Source organism: Charadrius vociferus, unplaced genomic scaffold (assembly GCF_000708025.1).
Source record: "Charadrius vociferus isolate BGI_N301 unplaced genomic scaffold, ASM70802v2 scaffold21, whole genome shotgun sequence".
In the NCBI taxonomy this organism is placed as follows: domain Eukaryota; kingdom Metazoa; phylum Chordata; class Aves; order Charadriiformes; family Charadriidae; genus Charadrius; species Charadrius vociferus.
In genome coordinates, this window is record NW_009646850.1 from 624,586 (window position 1) to 646,930 (window position 22,345).

Here is a 22,345-nt window from a genome sequence, read left to right on the forward strand (position 1 = left end):
CTAGATGAAAATGACCCCTTTAAAAAGTCTGTCTTGTGTTTTCCACTAACTGAGAAGATTTAAAGGGGACTCGCCGAAGTTACTTGTGAAATTTCAACAACATCCTGCTCTTAATTTATGGGCTGAGAGCCACACAGAACTCTATTGCAACATTATACACACTTATTTTTTCTACATCTAGGTCCCACAATGTACTTTGCTGATCCAGATTCTGTGCTTCTGTTCTGAGAAATGTTCCAGCAGGCAGGATGCTGGAGACGGCGCAGCCAACACGAAACTCTGCTGGAGCATTGAGCAGGCTGAAGACTCAGGTAACTATCACTTAAACAACGTGACATTTTAGGAAATTTCAGCAAAGTTTTAAGTGTTATTTTTACAGCCCAACAAGAAAACTAGGTAATACAGCAAATTTAAGGCTTGGAAACATTTCCAGTATTTTAGATGAGATTGCTGGCACCTTATAATTTTCTGCTTTGGTTTTTCCACTCGTTGTTGTTCACTTATACCAGAATTACCCAGTAAATAGGTCATGGGTTTTTTTCACATTTGTGTTTTTCACAGTTTACTCATGGCACAGCAAGTTCTAGCAGACAGAAAGTCTTGCTAGGACTTAATGCCTATGCCTAGATGGCTTTTCACAACATGTGATGCCATAACCCTTCTCCCTCAAGGACGTTTAATAAAAGAGGAAAATCCCTTGCAAGTGTCCAGCCTCTGTAGCACTCTTCGGAGCTCCCCAACAGGCTTTCTGGATAATTCTGTACCAGTTGCATTTCCAGTATACAGCGTGGCCAGGTGACCTCGTTATAACCCAGAGGCCATTAGCAAGATGGCACTCGGTACCCCCCAGGCTCGCAGGTGGGTCTGCTCTGGCAGGTCAGGCCTTCCCCTCCTCCAGGCTGAATCTTTTCCTGAGCCGTGCGGCCTATTGCTGAAGGACCTGGTGGCCTGAGGTGGGATTCTCCCACTTTCAAACACTTGATTGTCCCGTGGCAACAAGCCAAGCGGAGAGCCGCCTGCATGGTGCCTTGCCGTGGAGATAAAAACACAGAGTGCCCCAGCTGCAAGGGCCGCAGCGGGGCTCCAAGGCAGGCACCATGCATAGCACTGCCGCCATAGTGCCTCCACAACACCTCCACAGCTCCAGCTTCCACCCGGCCTTCCCTGCCAGCGTGCTGCGCTGGTCACGGATAGGTCCCCGTGCAAAGCCAGTCTGCCTAAATATGCAGGCAGGGGGGAAAAAAGCCAAACAGGGATTGTCTGAATGGTATTCATGCTAGTTATGGCAGCCAAGTCGTTGCTTAGGACAGGGTGCATTGTTTTTTTACAGTGAATTTTGATCAAATTCTAAACGTGTAATTGCTCATACTTGAAACGATAGCTCATCTTTTCCACTGGCTTACCAGATGCTTTTCTGCATAGTCATAGAAACAAGCAGCTCAAAACTGAGTCAATCATTGATTACCCAATGGCTTCATATGACTTCATGCAAAGTGGCAGAGCAATTACATCAGAATCTTAGCTTTTATTAAAAGCAGGAAAAGTATAGCCCTCCTGATTATAGAGAAAAATTTGGAATTCACACCCCAGCAATGTAGCCTATGGAAAGTTGGGAGGATTAGAGCAGACAGCAGCAGTTCATGGGGCAGGTGAAGAATATAGCATAGCTAAGTCACACACCTAAATCTCTCTCATGTATTGAGAGAGACACTCGTTATAAGTTTTTTTTTTTTTCTTGTGTTTATCTAATTACTTACTATTCTACTGTTTGTATTCTGTTGGGAGACTGGGGTAAAAGATAAAGATCACTCTTAGGAGATCACAGTATCTTCAGCTTGTTGGCTGGCTTCAGGTGTCTGCTGGTACTGTGATCTAGACACTACTGCATGGACATACTTGTCACAGGCCTTTCAAAATTACACCTTGTTATAGTGCTCCCACTTCTACACCTCCTTCTACATCCTTCAGATGTAACATATAGCCATTAACATCTATGCTGTGCCTGTTAAAATAAAAAAAAAAAGTGGAGATAAGTTGAAAATAATAAATCATGGTAGAATAGTCTACTATGAGGAAAAAAGCCAAGTGGATTCCATCCACTGAGAATATATTATTGTGCACTCTGTAACAGTTTTGTAAAGCTTTTTTTCCTTTAAATCTTTAGTGATTGTCCTGGTATCAATAAAGATTTTAACTGGATGATGCTTTTGTAGTTGAGCTATCTTCTTGCTTATTTTTAAGAGAGATTATTTATATAAAAGACTATCTTAGGAACTACGGCACAAAGGCTAACTAAGAATATTCTGATAACGTTAGATGTTTCGAAACAGTTTCCAGAGATGAGCTCAAAGAGGTATCACTCACTGCAGAACAGACAGGTAGTTACAACATTACCAGAAATTTAGGAACCAGGGTTCCCAGTCTGTCAGATCAGCCTTCCATTACCAAAATGACTCTGCATAACTGCATCTCTGTCTATTGGCCACTTTGCTATGAGTTATCTCTATCTACGAGAAGAAAGAATGCCATAAACTGTAAGTTAGAAAAGGGTAGCTGGTCCTTGGGAACTTCACGGGGAAGCAGTCAAAGAAGATACTAACCTACAGCCTCACAAATTATTACTTAACCTTAGTGTACCCAAGGGTGCATCTGCATGCACTGAACTAGCTCCTGCCCAGTGCTAGCCTGTGGGCTGTGTGATGCTCTTAAGTGGTGTTGTGAAAGGTCATTATTAAGGAGGTTGCTGAATAAGAGTTTATCCCTGACATTAATCTTCAATACAAACAGTTACATTAACATAAAAATGAGAACAAAGTAAATAAAGGGGGGAGATGTACGTTTCACCCAGTCTCTTGCTCCACTGATTCTAACAGCTACTAAATACAAGCAGAATTCTCCATTCTCTTAAAAGTTTCTACAATAGTTTACCATATGATTTCAAACTACAAGTTTCGATTAAATTACACATTAGCTGATTCATTATTCCTAATATAAGGTTCTCCAGTTGAATTTGAAAGTTCAAAGGCTGTGATTAGAGGTTTCCCTCACTTACAGAGGACCTGAGGAAAATTTCATATTTTTTAATTTTCTATGTCTTTCATAGAAAAGGAATTGGTTTAGTCATTTCACTAAAATGTATTGTCAGGTATGTTTGCAGAGTTACACATGCATTTACTTTACCTTCATATTTTCTTCGCATTCTAATTATATCAAAATTTACTTTTAAAAAGATCACTGAAATGCCACTAATACATATAATTTACTCACGCAATCGTGAAAATGAAATAAATCGGCTCCGATCTTGGTTGTAGATTTCTCTTCTCTGTAAGGTGTTAAAATGCCTGTTCTTGACTCAGTTGAGTGAATGAAACCCTGTGCCAGTTTAAAATTAGCGTCAGTTAGGCCTGTTTATCTACTGAAGGAATAAAACTCACTGCACGCAACCCTTGACTTCTGGTGTTCAGGATATGCAGTTCTGTGAAGGACAACACAATGCCATTGAGAGTGTAGCCTTTTCAGCTTCCACTATTCTCTCCTGTCTCCCTTTCCATCATCAATACATTAAGCACTTTTTTTTTTTTTTTTTTTTTTTAACACAGCCAACTTTAGGTCTACAACTGGAACACAACTTCAATGCCTTTATTAGCTAATTTATACTCAGGTTTGAATGAAGTTTCACATGCAGTTTTTTGTTACACCTTTGTAATCATCTAGCCAGTTGTAAACTAGATTTAATGTACGGTACTGTAAGCCTACCAAGGTTGCTGGGCAAATGAAAGCCTCCAAAAAAGCTCCAGGCATATTCACTGCCCTTATTCCCCCTCAAAGTTATTTTTAAGACAAACACCTACCATATAACTCTTCCATCTAAGAGTTAAAATTTATCAAAGTCCTAAAAAGAAAGAAACTAGAGGTGAGCACGGAAATTAGGGTGCAACTTCAATGGGGATTTCTATGAATTACAAAGAGTATCATGAGACATAAATGGTCCAGTGCATTGTGTTATGCTGCAGTAGAAACAATTACTTTCATAGCAGCCTGTGCTTTCACTTTAGTTAGAAATTGTCTGATAGCATAGAAAAGAGAACTGACTGATAACTGCATGGTGAATGTCTTTTTAATATATATCTGTATTTATTTTTTATATCTAACAGAATTCATTTGAAATAACTGTTAGTTCCATAGATGTTTAAATCAGTACATACCGATGGCGCTGTGAAGTCTTTCCCTCCCTCCCCAGCCCCCCCGCAAGGATGTCTGTTAGAAACCACTGTGGGTTTTTTGTGTTTGTAGTCAATCCAAAAAAATCCCATGTTCCCTCCAAAATGACTTCATGAATCACCTGTCTTGAGCTGAAGTGAACGTCCTAGATTGTATTTAGGGAGGGAGCTTTGTTTTCTTCAAAAAAAGAAGTGCTAATACATTTCCACTTGAAGCTGCTTTCATTTGAAAGTAAGTTGCCACACTGACATTTTCCTGTCTTTCCTCCAGCAAAAAAGCTGTGAATAAACTTTTCCTGGAGCAACTTAATTCAGGAAAGCATTATTTCTTGGCTCAGGAAACGACCAGTGAATGCTGGGAAAGAATGGTGACTCACAAAAAGGCTGTGCTGGATAATGACATGATAGTGAAAAAACTACATGGCATGGAAATGAAGCTTATTATCATAAATATTACAAGGCCAAAAATAAAGGGAAATAGTCATTTGGTTAAGTCTCGGAACTAGGAATTGGACTCCCAGAAGGCTCTTCTAGTCTGTGACTAATGTGTACTATGATGCTGCATAATAAACCAGTGCAGTGTCTCATGACCGCTGAAACCTGGTCTAGGTGTCACTGAGATTTCAGCTGCGAAGTGTTTGGCTCAGTAGCCAGTCTCTCAAGAACAATTCCACCATGTGAGCACAGAGGAGAAACTAATGTAATTTCTAAGGAGCAGGACGTTTGTTCACCCAAAAATCCACACCAGCCTTCAGAAGAATTCAGTTCACTTTCTGAAATCTGCACAAATTCTATGTGTGACCAGGGGCTATTAAAGCAGTATTATTGTGTCTCAGTTCTCCAGCAATAAAAATGACATAACATTTCATTTTGTGTGTCTTGTTGAGGTGTTCTGTAATCTCTTTCAGAAAACATTAGCCTTAATTACAGGTTTACACAGTTTAGAGTATAGAACACCAGGCTCCACCTTAGCGACTGTTTTCAGTTGCTACCATTAAACAAAAAGTAGTATAGCATTAACGTAAAGTGTTAGTTCTCAAACAAATTTCAGTCTTTCAAAAATGCCAGTGATATCTCCACCTTTTTCTTCTGCAAAAAGATTTCAAACAGAGGCAAATACAATCAGTTTGTTTCAGCGAAGCTATTATCTTTTTCTGAGAATAATCACACTGATATTCAAGTAACTAGGTACCATATAAAATTATTGAAATTTATTCCTATTATTCACTCCACTTTAAAAAGGACAAAAATCAGACACATGGAGTTGGCTGTGTATTAGTGAAATTTTTGTTAGTGAAATTTTAACCACAATTTGGAAATGACTCAGTAAGCATCCTTTAACTGAGCTTATCCTCTGACTGACTGAAATATCCTCTGCAATTGTAAAACAAAAGGAATATGAAAATGCTATGAATTAGGAGATCATTACAATTAAAGTGAACAAACACAGCTTCGGGTAAACTGCTGAAGCTTCCTGACATTTTTTTTCCATTGATTTTGATCTCCTGTGCTTGGCTTTGCTACTTCTGCTTAGACCCTGCAGGCCCATGGAGGACAGTTAAAAGCAGGGAGGAAATTTAGAAAAATGTACATCTGCCACATCACATCATGGATGGTCAGGACGAATGACTAAATTCTTTTTTTCCAAAAATTCTTCAAAACCACTACTGAGATTCTGATATACAGTATGCTGCTACCAGGTCAGAATATGACTATTGAAGAAAATTTATACCAGACCCAAAACAGTGCTAGAAAACATCTAAATAGATCTCACAGCCCTATAAAAACTGCAGTGCTTTAGAATATCATACGGATGCGTTAAGCTATTTTACTTTGTTTGGTGCATGAATCAAAGTGCTTGGGTTTATTTCTGCTAAATTACATAGTTAAAATGTTCTTTTGTATTGCCTTCACCCTTTCTAAATATAGAATTCAAATATACAAGAGTTAACAATATCATGTGGAAAGAGTCTATTTCAGCCACGTACCTTTATGAAGACTCTGGGTAAGTTAACTTTGAGATTAAAAAAAAAAGACGTTGAGACGTTAGTGAGTCAGTCCAGCATTCATTTTCTGTAAAAGTCGAAACAAAAGCTTATCACATAACACACACTTATTTAATTTTTATGGTAAAACTTGAAGAAAATACAGTGAAGATATTAAACTTGGCCTGATTTTGGGAGACATTTTCACTGACAACTTTATCTCAGGAATACCCCCACCCTTTCATAAAGGCTGGAATTTTTCAATGTAAAGTTTTTCAGGATGCAATGAAGCATTTGGGGTCTAGTACTCCTCAATTATGAGACAGATGTGATAAGTCTCTGCCCTCGCAATCTTGATTTATGATGCATGCCTATGCGTTGGAGGAAGAGTGATGTGCAAGCTGGAGCTGAGAAAGACTGGAGGGAGAAAGAGAACTCTCAGTAGTGAGCTCTGTATAAGAAGATGCCTCAGAGCTCACCTGTGGGACAAGGCACCTTGGATCAGTAGAGAAATTTGTTATTTTTGAGGGAAAACATATGCCAAGTTGCTGTATTTACATGATTTTTGTCCGTTTAAAGCAGAGGACTCTTGAAACATCTATGTTGTCTCTACAAGTTACTGTGATGTAATTTCATACAGAATACTTCTGATTACCAGCTTGAGGATGATGGGGACCTTCTAGAGGTTTTGTTTGGCACTGTGACTTCAGTGGTGTTGGGAAATAAGAAAATAGCACCAGGAGCTAGAAGGTGATCTTCACAGGCTGAACCTATCCCGTGTCCTGGTGTCAATGTGATTTCGACCACATCTGTTCTGTAACTGAATGGATGCCTACCTTGATTAGTCAAAAAATGTTCTGGGAATATAAAACAGTTGGGTCATCACTACAGACATTGATTTTATACACATTCCTTGGCTGATGCCATCATTTGTCCCTGTAGGACCCAGTAGTTTCAGATCAATTCGTTTGCTTCCGTCTTCTTACCAGGTAGAAGGAGGGAACTGGGAGCTAGAGAGAATACAGGGAAACCCTCGTGAAAAGCTATGATGCATTGGCTCTGAATTCCCCGTGGGCAGTTGGAAACTGTGTTACGGGTACCTGCTGTTACCATTTGCATTCTCCCTAGCTGATCAGAACACAACGTGTGGCTCCTTTCTAGCCTTCCAGCACGTGGACACCTACAATCCAGGCAGCTTTACTGGCTTCCCTACTTTCTCTCTTCTATTATTCCATATTCAAAACCACGACTTGTGCATTGTACTCAAAACCCCTATGCTACTAACATTTGTTATCTTGGTTAGGGGTTATCAAACAGTATCTAAGCATAATATAGATGTATGGTGATACAATAGAAATGTCTAGAGCGTGTACTGATACATTCACTGTTCAAGTACTTACAAGACTTTTTTTTCCTAATAGAATCTTTGTGAAACTTTTCTCATGTTCTACTTTTGAAACAATTCCTTCTTTTTTTCTTTCTGCCCCCTTTTTTTTTGAAGGACAAAACGCCCACTCATCTCCTGCCCTCATGTAACTGAAAATATCCTTTAGATTCATAAGATTTTATGGATGCCTGTAGATTATTTTGCATAATTTAACTGACACATGAATATTTCAGGTCTCATTTTAAACTGTGTGCGATTTCAAGACACAAGGGTCATGGTGAGGACAAAGTAGTTTTCTAGTAGTTTTCATCCAGCTAAAGATGAATGACTTGACAATAATGCAAATTTATGTACTCTGCACATGTGACAATTTTTAACAGGAAACTAAGAGATAATTTGACCACCACTCTAAGTAAGGTACAGCATTGAAACTGAACTGATGTATAAATGCCAAGAAGGCCAAATCAAGCTCTGTATTACACTTAGTAAAAGTGACTTTTCAACAATAAGATGATCAAACAAGATGGCTACTGGCGATCCTTTGTGCTTCATAGGATCTGAAGGTTTTTGCCAATACCTTTCCTAACAGCTCAGTGTTTATCCCATATTGAAACTATGGTAGCATCCAAAAAATTGGGACGACTGTTTTATCTCAAAGCAATTTAAGACACCGGTTTTGTCCTGACTTAAATATCAGCAAAGAAAAAACCCCTTCATTTAAATCATGGATATTAATTTTGATTTCTGTTTATACTTCAATTATTTTCTAAAGAAAGGGTAAATTTCTCTAGTTCACATGACCACTAAATTTTTTTGCAAATTAAAGAAACCTTTACTTTAAATGTACTACTTAGTATTTCCAACCAGAAATACCATAACATGCTATATTTCTTAAGCAATTTTTTAAGTTATACATTCATATTCTTAACGGTGACAATTTTTTTATCCTATAAGATTGTGAATTATGACTACTTTGCTAAATAGTTTGTTTTGTAATTTGTTTACAACTTCTGTCAGGCTTCATTACAAAGAAATGGGAAAGGAAGTAACATGTTCAAAGATTTGAATCGTTTTGTATGAGTTAAATATGAGTAGCTAAACTATTTCTGATATAGAAGAAAAAAGGAGCATTCTCAAAGTAATAGGTTATTCTTTTGCTCAGTATCCCTCAGATTTTCTGAAGGACAGGGAAGCACTTTTGGAAAAAATATGTTAGACATTTGCGTAGTATAAATGCCTCGCTCTTACTGAAACCAATACAATAAACTGGTATTTATCATCCCTTCAGCTGACCACAAGCTTGGGTCTATAGGCTGCAACTTTGCAATGTGCTCTGAAGAATTCTCGACATGCCTGCTTGGGTGCCAAAAGTAATCTTGAAAGTACAGTATATTGTCCTAGGTATTTAGAATTAGTAAATTACAGCCCTTCCATGCATTTTTTATTCATAGTTTGCAATTAAGAAAGAAGAAAGGGTTTTTTTCTCTTTTTCAACTAGGTTGCTCAGTTTTGAAATAGCTATTTCAAATGATGAAATTGTTCTCACAGTGCCTGGTGAAATGAAACCAAAATAAATAGATTGAAAACACAAAGAAATGAAATACTTCTTTTCAGGAAAAGGGTAAATGCCAGCATTTGTTCCATTGTAATGTCTGAAAATAATATGTATGTTTACTCAAGGTGGTGACATCGTGACTTTTAGAAAACTCAAGCTTATCTAAAAAATGAAAAATATGTTCCCTTAGGTTATACGGGCTTGTAAAAGCAGTACTCTCTAGAAAATCACATTATGAAGAGGCCTCATTAATTACAATCATATTTTAAGTTTAGAACTTAACATTGCCTGTCAAAATTTGAAAGGTAAGCTGAAAAAAAATATTTACATAGAAGAAACCTCAACATAAAATTCTAAAAAATCCATTAAAAAGCAAATATTTATCTATAGCGATAATCAGCAGGGAAAAAAAGGCTCGAGAAGTTGTAAACTTGAAAACACTAGCCCCGAATCTGACAAGCTTTCTCTGCATTCTCCTTTGCTGGGGACTGGAGGATATACCTGGGAAGTATAAGTACCCTCTTCCCTTGGCATTCACAGCTGGCTGTGGTTGGATATCAGGCCTAGAGGACTTTTGCTTATAGTCAGCTCTGCTATTCCCAAATCCAGTGCATTTCTCTAATTCACATCAGGGACACGTACCTGATTTTTAACCTGTAAGGACTATAACCCTTTCTCATCTGCCTATTGCAACTTACTACCTGGAGACCAGCAGGGGCTGATGAAGAGTCATTATGTGTCACATAATGCTTACAACAGGATTTTCTGCAGGCTTTTGAGTGTCCAGAAGCTGTGTAAAGAAGCTTTAATATAAAACAGGTTTTCAACAAGATGACTCCTGCATGGCTACTCTGATGCAAAACTGTTATTGGCTGCCTATACAGGTCTAAGGCAAAGATCACTAATGTCAGTCAGGCTCTGAAAGCAAAATGTAGAAAACCCAGTGGGAAAAGAGCAGACCCAGCAACTTGCAGGCTCAACATCCAAGTGTAAAACAAATAATAGCATTAAATGTGGCCTGATCAGTTTGCAAGAAAGATTTTCTGAGATGGCGTAGAGCCGGGGTACTGCAGAGTGGCAGGAATGGACAGTTCGCGTCGGAAAAATCAAAGAGATGTAAAACTTTGAAAACAATTAAGAAGAAAATTTTGTTTTCTGGGAGTGAAATGGTGCTGGATCTCTTCTTGCAGAAGCGTTGAAAACTTCTAGGTGTGTGTTCTCAGGAGGAGGAATCTAGTTCAGTAATTCAGGAGTTCAACTTCTGAAGAAGAGAGTTGGAACAAAAATCAGTGAGCTCAGTTAGAAATGTAGAAGTTCCTGATTTTAGGGAAGGAAAGTGTAAAATTCTTCAGTATACATATTTCAGCCATAGTCTCTGCAATGCTGATAATCCAGTTTGCACTAGGAACATTGGTGAAAGAGCCTGTTGTGGTATCTTGATCCTTAGAATAAATGTTCACAATGACGACAACTTTGGTTTTGGTTTCAGAGTTGCTGTAATTTTTGAAAGTAGTATGAGTGTGCCGGTGTGCTCATTCTGACCCGAGACAGGTGTAACACCGCCTCATTTTGTTCTGATTTTGTTCCCATGTGGAAATAAGGACCCAATGCTATCAGTTAAGTTTTCCAAAAAAAAACCACAAAGAAGAATGCTTACATGGACAGAGGCGGCTGCTTCCTCGGTCTCTCAAGGCCCCACACTGAAACGCCCAGAGATTTATTATTAATAGCATGATCTATAAAGAATGCAGTCATAAGACTTCAGTATAAAGCTAAGTCTTAAGGTCTTTAAACATTTGGTCAGGGAAGTTTCAGAAGCTTAAGACTCATCTATGATAATTCATGGGAATTTTCCTTACTGCTTTCATTTCAGTTGTGTTGTGCCATGTGTCTCTATGCACAGTATGCACGATGCCTATTTTGGCTTAAAGACCAGAAGGTGCCAGGATGTATGTGAATGGCCATATTTTCGGTGACTTCTAAAATTGATTCTAGCCTTACCAACTATGTGGACCTTACGTGGCATTTGGGTGAATATCTGCCAAAACCAAACTTTGTTAGCCGTTCTAAGAAAGACAGTTTACAACGTTGTGCTTCCATTCAGGACAAATAGATACCTTCCTTTGGCGGCAAGCAAACAGTATTCCTCGTGGGAATTTCTCTTGGTGGGAGAGCAAAGAAAAGCCTATATAAGACAGCAGGGCTATACTGCCTTCAGCAAACCGAGTATTGTTCAGGCAAACAGTATGACACACAGTTATTAATTAATTAATTAATACTTTGGTAATTTTATATATATATATTTTAAAAAAAGCCTACGTTTAGAAGGCAGACCAAACACTGTATCAGCCCCTGCTTAGGATGACATAGAACTAATTTCTAGCTTTACCACTCAAAAGTGATGAAAAAAACTTGCCTGAAAAAAAGACTATGGGGAAATACTATCTTTAGCTTATCCTCCTCTTATGCCTTCCCACAAGGTGGATGTGGCACATTTACTAGACCAGTCTCCTACAGCTGAATCAGGTGTTTATTTCAGTGGGAGCTGTTGAAAGCAGTCAGTTTTGAAAATGACTTTTAAAAAAATATATTGTATTGATTACTGTTGATCTAGAGATGTGCACTTTCCAATTTGTAAGAAGCATTAATTTTTCTGGCAGGCTGCATTATCTCCCCAAATTTTTCTTTTACTTAGCAAGAGTAATCATAATTCTGTAAATAATACATATATACATATGTATTAATTTAATAGATATGATTGACTTTTTGCAATATGGTCATGGGCTAAACTTACAATGTGTATTTAATTTCTTACAGTTTACCTTGCATCTTGTATGAGCATATCAGAAACATTTATTATCACTTAATTACTGTCAACAAAGTGAGTTGCTTTTGGCTTAATGTCTCACACGTTAAATCAATGAAGTAAGCAATCCCAGAGTGCATTTTATCCAAGAGTTTACTCCTTTTCAATAATGTTGTGCCATAGAGCTTTCTAATATAAAGGCACCCAGGGGTTTATTTGTGCTTTGCAGTATTGCCAATTATTTTATATACAACTGCTTTTAATGTCCCTGTGAAGTACCTTTTTGAATCTTTTTAAAAACACTTTTGTCTAAATTAATCTACTGGCTAGTAGACACATCTTACCCTGACTGAAAGAAAATTTGAAGTTTTCTGGAGGAGTGCTGTGCTGCACCGTTAAGAGCTATGACTACTATTTATTCTTTTTTTTTTTTTTTTAAGAGCTGTGATACAGAAATCAGCTTAATATAATTTATTATTGTTTCAGTTCTCATTAGTTTGCACACACACAACCCCTTCCATTCCTCTATGCAGTCTGGGTTCGGCTGCCAAGAAATGAAGAAAAACCATCATCCATACAAATTGAAGAAACCTCAAATAATAACTACTGGATTGCAATCACCACTTGCATACATACAGAAAAAGTGGTTCGGTGTGCAATCTCATAATTTGTTATGTTCCACAAAAATACATTTAAAATTTACGTGAAAGGGGGAGGCTTCCGTATCGCACACTAGAGCTTTTCCAATAATCAATTTTTCTGTGTCCTTAGGCAAGAAACCAAGGATGTTTGCTCAGTTGCTGTAAGTGTTACTGCATTGTTATTTATAAGTGATATAAAGGAATACAAAGCAGAAATAATTTCCTTTCCAAATTTGTTTGCCTGTCCTACGCAGAAATATGAAACAAATCTATAGTAGAGATGTTTTGTTCTTCTTTCTTTGAATCCTGATACTAATTTTTTTCTGCCTATTGATCTGTTTATAATACTTCTTTTGGAAGTTTGTGTGCTGCTTTCCTCAGTTGTTCAATAAATCTTTTTTTCCCAGGTTAACGTTTTGGTTAAATTCTCAGCCACTCTGGAAATGGAAATAACTTAATTGGTTTCAGTAAATCTATGTCAATTGCCATAGGTTAGGATTTCATTCTGCTCTTTCACAAAGAATAACAGCACAAGAAAAAGTAGAGTGTTTCAAACTACATCCTGCCTGTTTACTTCAGGATACAGTAAATTCCAGTAAAAGTATCGCTGTAAGAGAGGGTCATAGATTATCATTTTCCTTTTTTAAAGAAGCTCTGAAAATACTGCCTTACTTTACCATTTTGAGAACTGCATTTGCTATTTTTAGTCTTCCATCTATTACAAGTGCGTTACAGACCTCTATCAGCATATGATATTATTCACAGTCTCTGAGCTGAGTATTTTGCTAAGTCTGAGATATTATTTGTCCAGTAGTTGCTCCTGTGATAACTATTTTATGGTCTCAGGATTTCTAACTTTTATGCATCAGTATGACAGCCTTCATATTTTTTACTGTTTAGTTTCTGTGTTTGACTCTGTTTTAGATGATAACACCCTACCCCTAAATGCACAAAAATTTTATCCCTAACTGTATTTTCGTTCCCTGTTGGATATTTGTTGGCATGGCATAAAAATATCACAAATAATATTTACAGAGAGTGCCTAACAGCACGTATAGATCAGGACACATTTTGCTGAACAAACTTCAGCACTGACTAGTTCTGGCTCTTTGTTTTTTGTTTTATTCATGTCCTTTACATTTCAAATCTCCTGTGATTCAACGGCTTAATAATCCAGGAGAGTATACTCTGAAATGCCTTTTCACTAATTATTGTGTATTGCATCCTGAGAGGGGTTCTTTGGGGATGAATGGTCAACGCTAACTGACTGTGCCATACAAATAAGGGTTTTCCTGTGTACTTCCTCTTTGCTTTACTGATTATGCCTTTAACTCATTAATTTTGCCACTATCAAAACTTGGGGCTTCCCTATTTATCGATCACAGTGTTTGTCATGCAAACCTAGCATTAATGTCATGTATGTTTGCATCACGACAACATTAAGTTGATCTTTCGTAATTTAATAAGCGATTGATACCTTGAAAAGTCTGACATTACATGGAAGGATGTAAAAAGAAAGAAGCACGTATTAGCTTTCTTGTCTGGCTGGATTTTGCCAGCTGGCAAAAAATGCTTAAAGAAAAAAATACTTAAGAGACATCCCGAATTGACAGCAACAAATGGGTAAGCAACATGTTTGACGTCCTGGTCTCTCAATCATGTCAGTAGGGACCTGGCACCCCTACTTCAAGCAGAGCTATTAATGGAAGAGGCCTGTGGTCATGCAGTGTCTATTGTTCTGAGACCGTGACAGATAAATTAGTGAAAGCAGACAGACTAAAAGCTCTTAATTTATAATATTCACAGTTATATTCAACTTCTAATATTTACCTTGAAATATAGCAGCACTTCTGTTGGGTTTCAGTGCTACTGTGACTGTAAGGTTCTTTGGAAAGGTATGAAATCTTTCTTTGTGCCAAGGACAAACTTCCTGTCCAGCCTATAGCCAGCTATAAGACACATCTTCATAAGGCAAGGGTATGGGCTCCAGGGCTCACGCATGTTTTGCAAAAAAAGGTCAAAGGAAATATTTAACTTCTCAGATTTCAAATTCTGATGTTTAAGGTATTGAGTGGAATTGAAATGGCCCTATGACCTTTTGGCAAAATTTTCAAATAGGCATTGCAAACTTTACTTTCTAGCAGAAATGCCAGTTAGCAAGAGCATGTAGGAGGAGGAAGTCCTACTGGATGACTGTCAAAAGCAAATCAACAAGTATTTAAGGAAACCAAGAACACATAATTGCATAATTGATTAAACTGAAAGAGTTTCCTGCCATGCTGATTACTGAGAATACTCTTTTGAAGGTGAGCACTACTCACATCCAAGCAGAATAAGCTAGGTAGAACAGTACTCCACAGGAGACTCGCCACTACACAATAAGGAAAGCTACAGTTCTAGGGGGAAGGGGTGTGAAAGGGAAGTAACCAAATAGGAATACTATTTAAAGAATGTCCGATTTTGAAACGGCAGCTGCAAAAATGCTTTAGCCTGCCTAACTCCAGCTAAATAGAAAACTTCTAGGAAAGCACTTCAGCTTTGTGAAATAGAGGCTTGAAGACATAACAATCTAAGGCATGCTTTGGCGCTCATCCAGACAAGCATTCAGGCATGTGATTTGGTTTAACACTCAGTAATTCCACTGACTTCTTCCTTTCTGGATCAGTAAGTACAAGCTAGACAGGGACGTGGAAAGCTCGCTCTTTGCCTTGAAACCTTCAGGAGGAGAGCTACTGGTAACACCTGATGGAGCTTGAGGGCTGACTTCCTAGGCTTCTATGCAAAGATGGGTAGGAAGGGAGAAGAGAAACTAAAATGGCTGTTGAATCATAAGGATTTCGAGTGTCATAACAGCAAAGAAGCAACTTTTCAACAGCTGCTGCATCAAATGGTGTTCAGAACAGAATTTACCAGAGCTGTAAAATATGTTTCTTTGATAGATGGGACTAGTCTGTAGAAAACAGGAAAGGATTTAAAGCCCTGGTACTGGATTCCTTCATAGGAAAATATTACTTTTTGTTGACATTGGTAACACACAAATGAAATTACTCTCAGGGTGTGTTTAGAGGGCTGCACCTATAGGTAGCATCTGCTACAGAGTGTATTACTGTCTCAGAGTATATTAATACGGTTCTCTGTTTTTATCTCTGAATTCTATCCCATCAGAATAAACACATCCTGAGACTCATTCATATTCAGGGTTTTGTTTGTTTGTTTCTCTTTGTTTTTTCCCTTTAAACTCTCTAGGGAACTTAGGAATGAAAGCAGAGAGATTCTCCAGTGAGTCTGCTCCTTTGACTTGCAGTGTTTTCCAGCATTTACTCCATAACAAGGCACTAAGAGAACAGGTCTTTCCTCTAAAACTTACTCATAACCCATGAAAATTTGATTTCAAAATTACTTATTTAAGGGCTCAATACTGAAACATCTATCTAGTTCAGAAGTATTGCTTTCTTTATGGGCTCCATTCCTTTTCCAGTCACTTCCATTAGTTTATGGAATCTTTACTCTCCATGGCTTCTCTCCTGAAGAAAAAACCCAAACAATCTATTTTTTAAAAAAGCTTCTTTTTTACAAGACTAGGATACAAATGGGAAAAACATCAAATTTTCCTCCCAATCTTATAGATTCTGACACTAACAATGCTCCCTGTGCTTCTGAGCACAGAGAATGAGCTCAAATATTATGCACAATACACAACCTTAAATAGCTGTGCAGCTAGTTGCGCAGCTACTGGGCACTTTGTCCCCTTGAAAAAGATTGCCCGAGCAAAAGAGCACAGAACAAGTAATTAGTGGAGCCAACAAACAGAGAGCAGCAGAACAAGTGCCACAGGATGAGATTTTGTTGGGGGAGGAAGCAGAGTTCTCTAAAGGAGGCTATAATTATTGTGGCAAAGGAGACTGAAGGAGAAGAATTGCAGAAACCATGTAAATGAATGGGTGTAGAGCTCAGCTCTGCGTGATGTAGACAGTCCTTGAATATGGATCTGAAAAAAACACTGTATGCCTGAGATGTTGCTCAATAAAACTTCCAAGGACTAGAGCGAGCTGGAGGTGATGGTACAATTTTAGAGGGAAATTTGCAGCAGTAACAGAGAAAAGAAGAGAAGATTTACAGCCCTTTGTTTCACAAGTCAAAGAGAAAGTGTTGAGGACACATATCTGTAGAACAGGGCAGAAGTAGAGACTGACTAAAATAAGATAAATAATGTGCAAGAAGAGGTATTTTGCACTACAGAATGAAGATGAGAAATGGGCAGAAACAAAACATTGCATGGCAACAAATAAGAGGAGAGCAACACATCATACACACAAAAAAGAGAGGGAAACAAAGAAGCCAAGGACAAACAAAAACGGAATGCAGGTTATTACAAGAGAGAACAGTCTGAGGAGGATGATTTGCTTACAGCAGTAAGCAATGGAAGGACTAGTGATGCCTATCAGCACCGTTGAGACTAGCCAGAAAACCCAGAGGCAAAGCCAGAAAGGACTGATCAAGAAAAAACCTGTGTGCTAGAGGCCAAGAAGTTAGGGGAAAATTGAGAGTAACCAAAAATTAAGTAAGTTAGACTTCAGGGTTGTTTGGGGTTGGTATTTTTGGCGAGGGAGGGGCAGGCTTTTTGCAAGTAGCGAAAGATTCTTCAGACATTCCAGGATTCTGAAAGAAGTGGACATCAAGTTCTGGCAGGGGAACATATTATTGAAGTACGAGCCACCACTGTGACACAGTCATGAAAAAAACACTGGCATCAGCCAGTTCCCTATTTCCCATGGAAGGTGAAAATATTAGCACCTGTTTCTAAACCCTTCATGAGACCTCAGTGTGTTGTATGCTACTGGTCACTTTTTTCCAAGAACAATGAAGCAGATGAGGATTGCTAGGAAGATCACAGAAATGGAAGCAACTGTATTCAAGAGATTGCATTGTGTAGTTGTAGTGGGTTGACCTTGGCTGGCAGCTAAGCTGCCACCCACTTGTTTGCTCACTCCCCGCCCCAACCAGACAGAAGAGAGAACTGGTAGGGTAAAAGAAAGAAAAACTCAGGGATTGAGATAAAGACAATTTAATAAGCAAAGAAAAAAAGCAAAAACCCACCAAGTAATACAAAAGCACCTCCCACCTCACCACCTTCCACCAGCAGACTGATGCCCTGCCAGTCTCCAAGCAATGGTTACCATTGAAAAACTCCCTCCCTCCTTTTAATGATGAGTACAATGTTATACGGTGTGACGTATCTCTGTGCTCAGTTTGGGTCAGCTGTCCTGGCCATGTCGCCTCTCAACCTCTTGTGCATCCCCAGCCCACTTGCTGGGGGTGGTGGGGAAGAGCAGAATGAGAAAAAGAGAAGGCCTTGCAAGCACTGTTCAGCAATAGCTAAAACATTGGTGAGTTATCAACACTGGTTTGGTTGCAAATCTAAAACATAGTACCATGCCAGCTACTATGAAGAAAAAAAAAAAAACAACTCCATCCCTACTATGAAGAAAAAAAAACAACACTCCATCCCAACCAGACCTAGTAGTCTAGCAAAATGGAGGCTGAGAAAAGGTGGCTGTCTACTTACTTATCAAAGAGACGTCCCAATGAAGGAAAGAGCTGTTTCAGACTGAGGAGCAGTATTGAAAGCCTATGCACACATAAACAAGAGATGGTCAAGGACTTGCAGGTCCAGGATCTAAATTCTCTAAGAAAGAAAAAAAATAGAGTTCAAAATAAGCAATAAAAATTAGTGGACCTTTGTAGATAACACCAACTTGCACAGGAACTAAACTTTCTTAGTTATGCATATCACATCTCAAGGATTCACTGACAAATTTATAAGCAAATCTTAAAGAAATTTCGATGTATCGTATGCAAGCACAGACATGTAATTTTAGCTTTCAGTACTTTCCTTTCCATGTAACTTAAATATTGTAAACAGCTATGAATATTTTCTTTTGACTGACTTATTATGGTTAGATAATAGTTTCTGTGACAGCCAAAACAGCAATATCAGCAAGTGTTTCTGCCTTGTTAGGGAAAAGTTTTGTCATTTGCTTATACATTTGTTTCTTTAAAAACAGTACTACTATGGCTTAGATTTCACTCAGTGGTAACTGCTCTTAAAGTGCTTGATTTTACCTTCATTATAAAAAAACCAGCATTCCTTTTTCCAAACAGATTATTGTGTATATCATAACTCTCAGATGCATTTTGGAATAACACAGGCTTTAATCCTTCACCTAGATTTACAGGCTATCAGGACACAAGCTACAGATAAAAATATGTACGTATTTAAATATGAGCTGCTCCCTTGTCCAAAGTTCAAGCTTCCATAAAACAAGGGTAAGTATCACAGATGTAATGAATACAGAAAGCAACTGATTAATGATTAAACAGAGTAAAAATGAAAAAGTAACAATAGCCAAATAAAATTTTTACATTGCAACGATGCGTGTTCAAGGTAGGAGAATAATTTGTCAAAGCATGTAAGTAAGCTAATATTCCTTACGTTGTTATATAATAGTTTGGATGAAACAATTAAGAAATTCAAGTAGAAACTGGCCCTGAATCGATGAAAGGATTGTATTAGGTGATCTACTGGACATTAAGAACCTCCTCTATAAAAAAATGGAATACCCTTTAGAGTATGTAAGTAGTATATTTTTTCTATATTTCACAATCAATAAAGTTCTCTATTACTTCTAAAAACTAAGCTTTTATTTTAAACTAGCAATGGTTATTTCATTACAATAAAACAGTTACGTACCACATTTAAGAAAACCAAAGATCCAGGTAACTACATTAATCGTTAAGAACAGAGTGTTCCATTGTCATCACAGTGAACAAGTATTAAAAAAAGAAGACAAATGACAAACTAATGATAACCCTGGCCTGTTATTCATTAGGTACTATAATGTATTATTTTCCTCACCTTGAACACTTTGTTCTACAGCATAAATTTGACAATGCATTTGGAATGGAACTCCCTCTCAAATCAGCTTTTTAAAGGCACCATAATAGTAATTACGAAACACAAAGCTGGTAAGTGCTTATGGACCAAACATAAGTCTTTCATATTTTTGTTTCTAGCCACCTCATCTCATTTGATAAAAACCGGCTTGTAAAATGATCAAAATGTTTACGTATTGTAAAATGTTTCTAATACATTGTAAATAATTTTATTAAAACATGTTTTGAAAAATTTAAACATGGAATTAAAACATGTTTTCTTCAGCTGTATCCAACAAATCAGATTTTAAATTTCTTTAAATGTACTTTGAGTTTCCCCATAGGGCTACTTTTGAACTTCAATTAAATTTAAAGGAAAAAAGCTGAAAACCAAAATAGGTTTTGTTTTTTTTTAAGGATTGGCAAATCAAATCAAATCAGTTAGTATGCTGATTTAAACAAAAACCAACCAACCAACCAAAAAAAACCCAAACCGCAAAAATCCCCCCGAAACAACACCATGACAAATTTCAGATCAAACAATATTAACTGTGGAAAGGTTAGAGCCTTTCTGTCATACTATAACAAAACAATTTAGCTTTTTTGACCATAGGCAAGCAGTTAATATTTCTTTTCCATTACATTCTTGTATGTTTGGAAAATATATATTTATACATACTTAATATTTTGGTTTTTATACTCACATATTTTCAATTTCCATTTGTTGTGGAAACAGTGACTGGTTGAGCCTTGTTTTTAGATATACTTTGGGTAACAATAACATGGCATGTTCCATATTGAAATAGTTCACCGGATGGATGAGATATTACTTTTTCTGGCCTTACTGTAATTTAGATTATTTGTCATTCATTTACACGCTTCTTATTTAACAGGTTTTGGACACACACAGGTGATAAAAGGGTCTGGCATTGCTTTCCATTGTTGAGTGCGGAAACTTATGTAATGATTAGGTTCTTATGCTATTTCAGCTATACCTGTGGGTTTTGGAAAAAAAATAATTGCGATGTATTTAAAACATTTTCTATTTAAGAGAGTAACAAATATTTGTTACAAATACTCTTCAGTAGTCCCCTGTGACACATGCAATTATTATTCTCCTGACTTGGCCAGCAGATGCTTTAATAAGGAGGCTTTCAGCAAGTTAGTTGCAAACTTGACAATGTATGGATGACCTCCCATTTTGATGTTTTTACCAGTGCAAAATGCTAGCTCTTACTTATTATCTTCTCTGGTCCAAATCTTAATATTCACTTGCAAGTTAATATGTACATAAACCACTGCTAAAGAAACATGGTTTGAGTGAGTCAATATAAAAGTGTTGCACATATGATAAGAAATAAAACCTTGAATCAAAAGCACAGTTGCAGATAATTAACTTCTGTGAAGGAACTGTATTGACTTAAAGCAAAGGGCTTGTGACTTTGGAACAAAGGTTCCCAGGCTTTGCACAGTGAAATGTTTGCTGAGGGTCACAGCTCACACCTCCTCCTTATTTCCAGTTGCCAGTCTCCACTGACAGAATTCTTAAATGCATCACTTTCCACTATTAGATGTACATACACTGTGTAAAGAAGTATAAATATAATATTTAGATATAGTGCATATTTAAGTTCTATACACATAACTATAGCATTTGATGTATTCGATGCAGAGTTTCATATATACACAACCACAATATTGTAGGTAATGTTATAGTTGTAGGCAATTCACAGAATTCGGGTGACAAAAGGTAGTCAGGGAAAAGATCTCCAGGATGGAAAACAAAATGAAAGTTCTTTGATACTGCCCCTGCATTAAATGGCAGTCTGCAGTATGAACAGATAAATAACTGGGGAGCCCAGAATGAGTTCAGAACTTCGCAGTGTGTCTTCAGCATCTGATTTCCTATCAACTGTTTTTTAAAGTTATTGTATATTTCTGCAAGCTACAAATCAGCTGGGCTCTCAACCTACACACAGCAGGTAGTCTTATCCTCATTGGACGTCTTGTCAAATTGGTTAATTAAGTTAGAACTAAGGCAAAATTCTGTGAAATCAGATTGTGACAAGCTATCGTCTTGGTTGTGTCTTTCAGAAAACACACCTGAAAAGTATTTGTCTGCAATATCAGCTGTATCTTCTTCTGACCAGCCATTTCTTTTGCCTTTTAAAGAATGAGATGGGACTAATCATCTTCTTCCTATGGTAACTCCAAAGTCAATGCTAATTAGACAGTAAATTTGAATTATTTATTTTTACTATTACAGCTGTTACTTGCCTCCATTAGCTTTAGAGAATGGATCCTCGCCTGCCACGATATGCAGTCCCCCACTGCTTCATAGGCCACGGTCCCTTACTTTATTCTGTCTTTGACTAGGCTCAGTCTGGTCAAGAATGCATCTTGGCCCTAATTTCCACGATAACCATCAAGTTGTTGGAATTGTTGCATTTAAAGACCTCCACCAGTTGCCATATGCCTTTGCAATGAAAAAACACCACATGTGAGCATTTTTAAATATGTATGTTGAATTATGTATACAAGATGCCTTCTCCCATTCTCACTCCAGTTTCCCATCTTAGAAAACTGGCCCTGCTTCTAGGGCCTACATGCTCCATTTGTTTCCTGCTTGTGCCCCTTCAGTCAAATATCTTTGCTAAGGTCTGACATTCCTTTTCCCTCTGCCCCCCGGCAAAAACATGGTAAGCGTCCTCTGATTCTTGTTATAAATCCTCTTTTTTTTCCTTTCCTAAAAATCTTGTAATTTTTGAGCCTTTGGTTAAGGCTTAAATGTTTAACGACTGCTTGTTTTAAACCAACT

The 22,345-nt window shown here is 37.5% G+C and overlaps 1 protein-coding gene across 1 annotated transcript in view; it reads left to right on the forward strand.

Moving 5' to 3' along the window:
* Window positions 1-248: 248 nt before the first annotated feature.
* Window positions 249-22,345, forward strand: part of IL15 (interleukin 15) — a 25,747-nt gene continuing 3,650 nt past the window's right edge. Inside the window, exons 1-2 of the mRNA XM_009894175.1 lie at window positions 249-311; window positions 21,622-21,731. Coding sequence (XP_009892477.1) covers window positions 249-311; window positions 21,622-21,731 — 173 coding nt within the window. The remainder of the gene's footprint in view (window positions 312-21,621; window positions 21,732-22,345) is intronic.